This window comes from Mastomys coucha, unplaced genomic scaffold (assembly GCF_008632895.1).
Source record: "Mastomys coucha isolate ucsf_1 unplaced genomic scaffold, UCSF_Mcou_1 pScaffold12, whole genome shotgun sequence".
NCBI classification, from domain to species: Eukaryota; Metazoa; Chordata; class Mammalia; order Rodentia; family Muridae; genus Mastomys; species Mastomys coucha.
Window position 1 is genome coordinate 82,043,401 of NW_022196894.1, and position 10,706 is coordinate 82,054,106.

A 10,706-nucleotide genomic window follows, 5' to 3' on the forward strand; every position below is an offset into this window, starting at 1 on the left:
TATCTTCTAAACTCAAGAAAATCTTGAGGTTAAGAGAATATTTAAGTGTCAGGAAAAGATTTACATTAAGTAGTAGAAACCTCCACATGTAGTCAATGCAAGGTGTTAGACAGTTTGTTTTGTTCCTGCTCAAGTTAAATATGAAGTCCACTTAACACTATAGGTTTTATGTATAAGACATTGTAAGTAATTGAAATTGGGATTATACTGTGACTGAATTTTCAGTAATGAGAGTGATAGGAGACTTGCATGTTCAACAGTATATATGCAGACATCTAGACATAGGCTACATATGATAGAAGCCTGTTCCAAGCTAGTGATCAGGTGTCAGAAGTCACAATTATTTTTATTCCATTAGTAAGCCATAGTAGAAAATGCACCGACTAGAAGGAGATCTGAAGGGAAAGAGCACCAGAGTTCCAAGGCTGTGGTTCTCACTGCAGTAGATCTGGGAGTCAGGCCTATGTAGCCTTTAGTTGGGTTCCCTTTGAAAACAGTCTTTAGAGTTAGTTAATCCTAAGTTTTAATAAGGGACATCAGTTACAAGGGAGATATGGCACGAGTATGTTAGCAAACTTAGATAAATTGTTAGCCAATAATTAACATCCTTTCTTATTATGATAAACATTGCATTATCTTGTACTTTAAATGCATTTATAGAAGGAAGAAATGCCTAATTGTTTTATTTAAGGTCCCAGCAGAGATTGCAGAGCTCCCATAGAAAGCTGCCACTTCAGATAGTCTTTCAGTGGCAGGGAATGGCTGCAAAAGGTGTGCTTGGGACATGGGAGGCCTCACATGTACTGTAGTCCTCAGTAGAGGAAACTAGAAGTGATTGGCTAGGGTGTTGCTGTCCTCCATTATGCTCTCAATGGTGAAACGATTGTTAGTTTTAGCATATAAATGTATGACAACTTTGATAATTAAATGCATTCTTAAAATTTTAATTAGTATGTTCGGAAATGGTACAGTGATTTATACCGTGATATTATACTGTCTAAACCATAGACAGTAACTTAGTTAATGACTGAGCTAAAATAATTTTGCTTACCTATGTTAAGCTGGATCCAGACCGAAGCTTGTTTGATCAAGGAGTGAAAACAGATGGGACTGTACAGCTTAGTGTACAGGTAATTTCTTACCAAGGTAAGTTACCTTCATTGACAGGTATTGAAAAGTTTAGCTCATGTTATTCTGTTTTTTAAAATTTGTCTGGTGAAGGTATTTAAGATGAGTGTCCAGATAACTTGTGTGATCTTATACTCATGCTTTTGCTTAGTAGTTCTGTCTGTTAGGGTGAAGCTGGAAGTATAGGACACGGCGTTCAAGTCAGGGAGTGGTGTGTACTAAACAGCAGGAAAGGAGGAGAGTCACCACAAAGAGTTATTTTTTCAAATATTTTTATTCTGTGAGAATTTCACGGTATTTTTATCACCTTCACCACCACTCCTGTCCTGAACAGTTTATTACATTTTTAATAAATATTGTATCTTACTGCAGTTATATACCACTGTTCTTAGGGCATAATTTCTAAATGTAATTCTGATTTATGAAATAGCTTTAAGTTTTTGCATAACTACATCTCCATTCAAGACTGTAGTAATAAATCACTCACTTCATCTTTCTTTCCTCTTCATAGGAAGTACAGTTTCTAATAACAGAGGGCTTGAGTGTCTTTAGGGTTTATTGATTTGAATGTAATTGAACAAAGTCAGCCTAGTTTTAGGATGGGAAGACAAAGGGGCTGAGGAGGTGGCTCAGTCTGTTAACTGTTTATTGAGTGAGCTTGAAGACCTGAGTTCAGATGCCCAGCACCATGTAAAAAGATGGACACAATGGTGCTTACCTAAAACTCCAGCCTTGGGGAGCAGAGAAAGGAAAATCTTTGGGGCTTGTTGACTGTCCAATCAGATGAATTGGTAAGGTTCAGATCCAGTGAAACAGCCTGGCTCAAAACATAAGGTGGAGAAAGACTGAAGAAGATGTCCCTTATCAACTCTGGTGTTCATGTGCACACATCCACCTGTGTACACACACACACACACCCCACACAAATAGTGAGAAGAAAGCAGACAGAGCTGAGCACAGCTGTTTGTAATCCTTACACTTGAGAAGCAAAAGCAGGGGGAATAAAAAGTTTGGTATAATCCTAAACTCTGTAGTCAGTTTGTGGCTTGCCTGGGCTGCATGCACTTCAGTTTATTTGTGTGTAAATATGAACAGGGGGTATGGAATGACTCATTTTAATTTTCTTAGAAAATCTAAAAAATCTGGCTGGGCGATGGTGGCGCAAGCCTTTAATTCCAGCACATGGGAGGCAGAGGCAGGCGGATTTCTGAATTCGAGGCCAGCCTGGTCTACAGAGTGAGTTCCAGGACAGGACAGCCAGGGCTACACAGAGAAACCCCGTCTAGAAAAAACAAAAAAACAAAACAAACAAACAAACAAAAATCTAAAAAAAAAATCTTAGAATGTGTTGCTACTCACTTATGCACTCTAGTATAGTTTCTGGTTTTTTTTTTTTTTTTTAATTCATGTCAATACTTTTTTTAATCTTGCTATTATAAGAAGTGGCACTTTTCCCATGTGGTAATTGTAGATAATGTTTGTCAAGTTATTGCTAAAATTCACAATACTAAGAATTTTTAGATATTCTTTACATAGGTGTTAAATTTTATTATGCTTGCTTTTTTTCTTCAATACACATTTTTATTTTTCAACTTTTTCAAGATAAATTGCAGACATGATTCTCTTCTGTCTCTAAACATATCAGCACCTGTGTTTCCTTAAACACAGAGTCTTAGGCTGGGCATACAGCCCAGTGCTGGAGGACTTCCTCACATGTGTGAGGCCCTGGGTTTGATCCCCAGCATTGCAGGAAAACAAGACCTAAGCATTCTTTTATTGATCACATTATAATTACCAAAATCAGAAAGTTCATTTGACACAGTACTGTCTCTGTTGCATTGTATTTATTGGCAATAAGGATCTTTTCACATTCTCACTATTTAAGAGCATCACTTTTTTTTTCTCATTTGGAGAAATAAATTTCATTTCTTTGTGACTTTAAGTTTTATTTACATTTGTACTTTTGTTTCTGTCTGCTGTTAGGAATTGAGCCAAAGTTAAACATTCTTGAAATTGTTAAGACTGCGGAAACAGTCGAAGTGGTCATTGATCCAGACGCCCACCATGCAGAAGCAGAAGCGCATCTCGTTGAAGAAGCCCAAGTGATAACTCTTGATGGCACCAAGCATATTACCACCATTTCAGATGAGACCTCGGAGCAAGTGACGAGATGGGCTGCTGCACTGGAAGGCTACAGAAAAGAGCAGGAACGCCTTGGCATCCCCTATGGTAATGAGACAGCTATTGATTAGGTGCAATAAAGGATAAATTAGTGATATAGAATACCACTGGAATATGATAGAGCATTTTTTAATGTAGTCTATATTGAAAGAATACTGATTTATATATATTTAATTAGTTTTGAACTGTAACATACTCAGAACACATGATGAACAAATACTATGCTGATTTCTAGGAATACAGACAATTATTAAAAGAAATTCTATCCTTAGCATGCTCACAATGTAGTGGAAGAGAAAGATGATAATTGAAAAGAGGCAATTGTCATAAAGTTTGAATTAATACTAATAACTAATAAGTCAATAACTAATACAAGCAAAGCTTGTCATTAGAGCCTTAAAGAAATCAAGCTGAATATTTTGAGGAATGCTAAATGGAGTTGAGGCAGTAGTTCACAAATTCAGTGCAAGCTTAGGTTTGTGTAGCAGACCCTTTCTCAAAAAATAAACAAGAATGTCATAGGGATCCTGGTCTGAAAAAAGTAGGGGCAGGCTTATTCCCTGAACTATACTTCCTTGAAGGTTGTTTCAAACAGGAGACACTCAGAACAAGCTTAGACCAGGATGGATGCAAGAGCTCTAGGAATATTTGGGATCAAGAGTTCTCTCTGACACCGTAGAACTGTTATTGATTAGTGAAAGTAATAACTGAAAAAAATAACTGGAGAGAAAATAAGAGAATATCTTCGTCATTTGTACAATAGTAATTCTGTCTAGTTTAGCATAGACTAGGTGGTTTTATTGGTAGTAAACAGGAAAAGATAGGTGAAAACAGTGATGAAGATGACAGATTGTGAACATGAGAGAGGATATTCAAGTATTAACCTAGCTTCTCAAGTTTGAGTGTCTAGGGCAATAGCTTTGAAACTAGTTGGTTGCAGCATCAACCAACTAGTTATTTGTGTAATGGAATGATACTGTATGTCAGGCATTGTGGTAAATTCTGGGCTAATGATGATATAGAAGAACAGAACAAGCCTGCCTTAACCCTAGCCTCAATGCCTTATGCTTGCTAGGCAAGCACTTGACATCTAAACTAGATTCATAATCATAGATATACATTTGAAGGTCTTTGAGGATGATAGCACTTTTGGTATGGGAAAGATTTCTTAAGAGAAAAGGTTAATAGCACTTGACTTTGAAGTAAAGTACACAATCAGTTTCAGGACCACAAATCTCAGGCTGGAGATACAGATGCTGTATGGACTTCATTCATATTGAAATTGTAATTTAAAGCCATAAAAGCCATAGTCTTTTGAGAGAAGCAACATGGAGAAGAACACAGTATTACTGGTTCCAAGACTGTACCTGTAGAACAGGAGAAGGAGAAAGGAAATAGGAAAGCCAGAGGCCAGGTGTAGTGGCACACACCTTTAATCTCTGCACCCCAGTGGCAGAGGCACTACATAGTGAGACTCTTCAAAATAAGACCCAAACTAATGGCATAGCTGAAGACAGAGAGAAATAACTATATAGTGTCACTGCTTTTGAGGGAGAGTTACAGGCAGTTAAGACTCTTGAGATGCTCTTGAGAAAGTCATGAATACGAATAGCATCTAGTTTGGTCATCAAAGAATTGTTCAACTTGATATAATTAGTGTTGGCTTAGATAAGCTGAATTGTAGTCAAAATAGAGAACATTAGAATTTTTTGAGGCGATAGAGAAGAAAAGCATTAGGGAAATAGATTATCAGACAGCTTGTGCTCTTATAATTATTCCCTCAATAATAACTACTTAAGTATTTGCATTGCATCACCTATTTTATTTAGACATTGCTTAAGTTGTATATGTTCACTTGCATCCTTTTTAAGCAAATACTGCACTACTTTGAAGGAGACTTAGCCTCTGAGGAATTTAGTAGCCCTGAGGAGTGGTGACCTCCTGGAACCAATTCTCCATAAATGCCAAGGGATAGCTCCATGCAGTTCGTTATTGTTGACAAGTAGAAATTTACTTTAGGCCTCTGGAAGCTAGTGTGGATAGTTTGTTTGACCTTTGTGATAGAAAGTTAGGAATTATCTGAGAAGAAATGTTGAGAAGGGAAGAAAGGGACATAAAAACTCTAGGTAGTGTTTTGAGTCTGTGCTGGATTTCCACAGGCCATCTTTAGTAGAAGAGCTTCAGGAAGTAATACAAAATGAGCACAGGTAGCAAGAAGATTGATTCACTGTGGCTCAAGGTCATACCAAGAGTGGCATTTACTTAAAAGTACATTTAAAACACTTGAGATCATCATTGATAAGATTCTTGTTTTTCTATAGCCTACATGCAGTTCCTTGACTAATTAATTCCAAGCAACACTGAGATATAATTAACTAGTTATAGCTATTTTAAATTTTCGAAATATGGACCCACATTGGGAAATTCCCTAAAGTTCACATTATTATGAACCAGATTTCTATCTTGACAGTAGCTTAGACACTTCTTCACTTATATGGTTTTATGTGTGGATATTTTTAGTATTGCCCATTAAACTAATCTGAAGATGAAATTAATAACTGTAGCTAGAAATCTATCCAAAGAGATGAGCTATACCAAATGTTAAAACAAAAACTATTTCAATGTCAAATATATACTTTTTCTTTTATGAAGTATGAATATTGAATGATAGGCTATAATTTGTATTTATTTTTAGAGTATTTTTAAAAAATTCATGTTTTTGTCAGATTCCAACATCTAAGAACATGTAGAGTCTTAAATATAAACATATATTCACATACAAAAAGTATTAAAGATTAAATCTAAGGGCTATCCAATTCTAAAGCTCTCTGTCTTCTCCACATTCGTCAACTCCTTTGTTTAGTCTTCTGTCACAAGTCTGATAGAAAGAAAGAAAGAAAGAAAAGCCTCCGAGAAGCCAGTTCTGCACCCGCTCTGTTGCGTGGGTCCTCTCTAGCCACAGCTGTGTTCTTCTTCATGGCCTTTACCCACCACCTTTATTACATCACCTTGTAGTGAATGAGACTTACTTAGCTCACTTCTGTGGGCAACAAAGTCTTTGCCCTCATGTTGGGGACTTGCTGCTGTGTGTGGTGTGATGTAGATGGTTTGGTTTGCTTTGTTGTTTCTAGGCAAAGGCTTCCTTCCTATGCTGCCAGGATGGACTTGAAACTTGTCTAAACCTCCCCGTTAGCTGGAACTGCAGGCATCTGACTTCCCTCTCTCTTTTACAAACTGATTTGTAACTTTCATTTAAGTTCATCTAATTGCTCTAGGACTGTTCATTTGTGGTAGAACCATGAGTGTAGTTAGACAGCTGTTAAGTTTCCAAGTTGAATATTGACTTCATTTTTGTTGTTAGATTAGTTGTCTGTCATTCTAGCCCAAGCTATCCTAGAACTCACCATGCAGCCCAGCTTGCCTTTGTCCTGGCAGCTCTCCTCCTCTCAGCTTCCTCTAACTATCCTGGTTTTAGTTACATAGGTTTGGGTACATATGAAGACTTTCTTTCTTCTACACTAAGTGGTCAACAGTTGGCTTTTCTCTTTCTCATGTATATCTGGACGCTGGGGCTGTCCTCGGGCCCCTGTTCTCTGATGTGCAGCTGGCTCCATTGCTCATTTTTCTAGCTTTAGCCAGTTTTCTAGGCACCATTCTTTCGTTCTGTTTGTAGATTGTCTAGAAAGAGTTCTTAAAAAGATGCATTACTTTACACTTCCACATTTTACTCTGCTCTGCTTATGGTACTGTCTGCATAGCATGTTAAAGCTCACTTTTCCAGTTTATGACACTGTTCCATTAGTGCTGTATGAAACATTCAGAGGCAGCAAATTGTGGCTCTTTTATCTGCTGTTTTGTGTCTGGTCTTTATCTTAGTTTGGTTATAGTGAAAATCTTTTTCTATCATATTTTATGCATTAGTATTTATTCATTGTAATGTGTATTCTTAAAAGAATAATCTTGCCATGTACTAAATGAGTACCTCTGCCTTTTTTGCTGTCTAGAGTCAGCATAATCTGAGCAATATAATACAAATTTTGAAGAGCGGAGTTTTCATTTTCTTCTGGAATCCTCCTGTACAGACCTCTCTTTACTGAATAAATTAGTTGTTGCCCAGCTTGTTGATTTTTTTTCTTTTTAAATATTTATTTATTTAATATAGGTGAGTACCCTGTTGTTGTCTTCAGACACACCAGAAGAGGGCATCTGATCCTATTACAGATGGTTGTGAGCCACCATGTTGTTGCTGGGAATTGAACAAAGGATCTCTGGAAGAGCAGTCAGTGCTCTTAACCACTGAGCCATCTCTCCAGCCCCCCAGCTTGTTGATTTTAAGAACTAGGTGAAATCTCCCCTCCAACTCTGATTTTATATCTGAAGTCATGTGTTTGTACATCTTAAAAAAGCAAACAAAAGAGTCCTGTTTTTCTGGTATTTCATTATTACTTTGAGAAAAGAGACAAAGTACATACAGTCAGTTCACCAACTGAAACCAGTTGTCCTGGTGGTATTTAAGGAAACACGTTGGATTGATATTTTTCCCACCTAAATTGATCTTGAGAGTTTCTTGTAATTTTTTTTAATATAAAATGAGTTTGCTTTCTTAAATATTTTAAAAGGAGGTGTGGTTCATGGTAGCTTGGCTAAATCAGAGCCACCTTCCATTGCTGTCAGGTAGCAGCACTCCAGAGCTGAGTGGCTTGCTTCTCAGCTCATGTTTGCTGCCTTATTCATTCTCATATATTCCACCCTTCATTATCCCCCATCCTGTCTCTTTCTCGCCTTCCTCACTCTTTTTTGGCAATAATGCGGGTTGATCCCATGGACTTACAGATGCTTGACAGACACTCTAGCACTGAATCTTATCCTCAGTCCTCTTCCCTTTCTTTTTTCTTTTCTTCTTTCTCTTTTCTCTTTTGTGAGACATGCTCAGGCAGGCCTTGAACCTCTATGATCCTCCTGCCTCAAACTCCTAGGTATCCAGGTTTATAGGTGTGGTTTACTTTTCCTTTTGTTGTTTCCTTCCCACTCTGTTATGCCCGAGGCTACTCTGTGGGTTCCCTGCTCTCTTTCTCACCGTTTTCCTCCCTTCCCTTTGGAAGGACCCTGCATCCAGCTGCATTAGGAAAACTGCTCTTTAGCTTTGCCTTTCATCCTGGCTAGCTGTGCTTTCAGGAACGACGTCTTGGCTGTAGTCAGGCTCCCTGAGGTCGTTGTGCCTCTGCATAGGTTTGGAAACCTAGAGCTCTTGTAGATTTTTTTTTTCCTTCCTGAGATGAGAACTGCCTGTTGGCCAAGCTGCCCTGAAGCTACCTCAATTGGGGTTACAAGAGTATAACCATACCCAGAATCTTATAAAAATTGCTTTGTCTTCACCTGTGTATAGCATGGAATCTGTGGTGGACTTCTGGGTGTCTGGGTTTTGTAAGCATCTATTAGTTTCTGTTTTTACCCTCAGTTACTTTTTTAAAATTTTCTATGTACATTCAGAGAAAATAAACTATATTCTCTTCTTTTAGACATTCTTCTCTTCTTTGTGGCTTTCAAGCCTATATATTTTTCTTTGGTTTATTTTTACTATAAATTATTCCTTGTCTAATTGTTACTTTTATACATATTTTCTTACTAAATAACACTCATTTATGGGGTATATGGTCAGTACTATTTAAGTAAACCATCATCTGAAAGCCAGAGTACCAGTGCCAGAATTAACCCAGCATTAAGTGCCCATAGATAATATCTTCAATTAGATGCCAGGAATATAGTTATCCAATCTTTATATATGCTGGCAGTCTTTAATTTTCTGCTTGCAAATGTGGTTAGCTTATAAAAATAAAAACAGACAAAATGAAATAATTTGAGTATATTTGTATACATTCAACAAATGCCTATTCAAGTCACAGGTTTAGCACACAGTCCTTAGAGTTATGGACCTGATGCCACTGGGGGACAGTTGAGTGGACAGGGAGTTAGCATGCTATATCAAAAGTGCCACCAAGGGTGAGTACACAGTGAGCAGCTTGTTATGGGAAGGGATGGAAAAAGAGTGCATTGTACACAAGGGGAAGAGTAAGGCTACTCCCTAGTATACCAGTTAATTTTTTTAAGGCACCAAACCATATACTGCTACAAAATAATATTTTGAGCTTGGGCAGTGTCCTCTATTATCTCCAAGATAATATACTTTAGCTGTCATTTGATGCACCAGAGAACAATCTTATAGTTTGTTTTTCATGATAAAATTCCAGACTAACTGATGTAGAACCAAGTAAGTGCCTCCTTGGTTCCTACTTGGAAACTGAGATTGAGAAATTAAGGAAGAAGAAGAAGAGGAGAAAATGCAGCATCAAGATAAAAGTTGTTCTTCATAAAATCAGTTTGCTTCACTTGGGAAAAACACCTGTCTGGATTTTATATGTGTATATATGTGTATTGATAAATTAACTGTAAATTTATCTAAGATGGAACTAGGCTAAAGGTAATATTTTTCTTTCTAGATCCTATACAGTGGTCCACAGACCAAGTCCTGCATTGGGTGGTTTGGGTAATGAAGGAGTTCAGCATGACTGATATAGACCTCACCACACTCAACATTTCGGGAAGAGAATTATGTAGTCTCAACCAAGAAGATTTTTTTCAGCGGGTCCCTCGGGGAGAAATTCTCTGGAGTCATCTGGAGCTTCTTCGAAAATGTATAAAATTAGAGTTATTATCTATTTGCATTGTAACTAAAGCTTAATTTTATTTTTGTAACTTTGTTTACATTTTATTAATTGTTAATAAGCAAACACTTAAGCTATAATAATTACCATTGTTATAGGTAGTATGAAGAGTTCTTTATGTATTATCTCAGTACCTATAGAAATGCCAACTGTTACTTTCCTAATTTTTCTTTTTTTTAGTTTTTATATAAGAGATTGAGGCTGTAAGATTCCTACAGAGGTTTAGACATAGGGATTATCCAAACTAAGATTCTGACCTGGGCTTATAACATAATCCAAGGTCTTGCTATATGCCATGGCTAGCCTCAACTCAGGATCCTCTAGCTGCCGCCATGTGGCTGGGATTACAGGTGTGAGCTTGGCTAGAACTGAAGTTCTTAAAATTTCACACAAGCCTCGACCTTTAGCCCTTCTATATATTCTGATCATTGCCTTGTCTTTCCCTAATCATCACCTCCATTTCTAGAAACTTTAAGGTCATTGGATTGCAGGATATTTCCCTCCTAGTCTCTTATTTGTGGGATTAGGCATTTTTATATACTTTTCCTAGTTGAATAAATGAGATTTTTTTTTCATTATAATAAGGCTGTATTTCAATGACCCTCAAATCACCAAAGGATTTTACCTCCATCGTAGCTAAACTGAGAGTTGATAGTTCTGCTGCACCAAGAAATG

General features: G+C 37.3%; 1 protein-coding gene across 5 annotated transcripts in view; it reads left to right on the forward strand.

Annotated features, from left to right (window-relative positions):
• Gabpa (GA binding protein transcription factor subunit alpha) overlaps window positions 1-10,706 on the forward strand; it is a 29,279-nt gene that overhangs the window by 8,058 nt on the left and 10,515 nt on the right. For 4 of the 5 annotated variants that reach the window (XM_031364297.1, XM_031364299.1, XM_031364296.1 and 1 more), the window contains exons 4-6: window positions 1,062-1,146; window positions 3,112-3,357; window positions 9,807-10,001. In XM_031364297.1, coding sequence (XP_031220157.1) covers window positions 1,062-1,146; window positions 3,112-3,357; window positions 9,807-10,001 — 526 coding nt within the window. The remainder of the gene's footprint in view (window positions 1-1,061; window positions 1,147-3,111; window positions 3,358-9,806; window positions 10,002-10,706) is intronic. The other variant, XM_031364300.1, reaches the window with a different exon arrangement.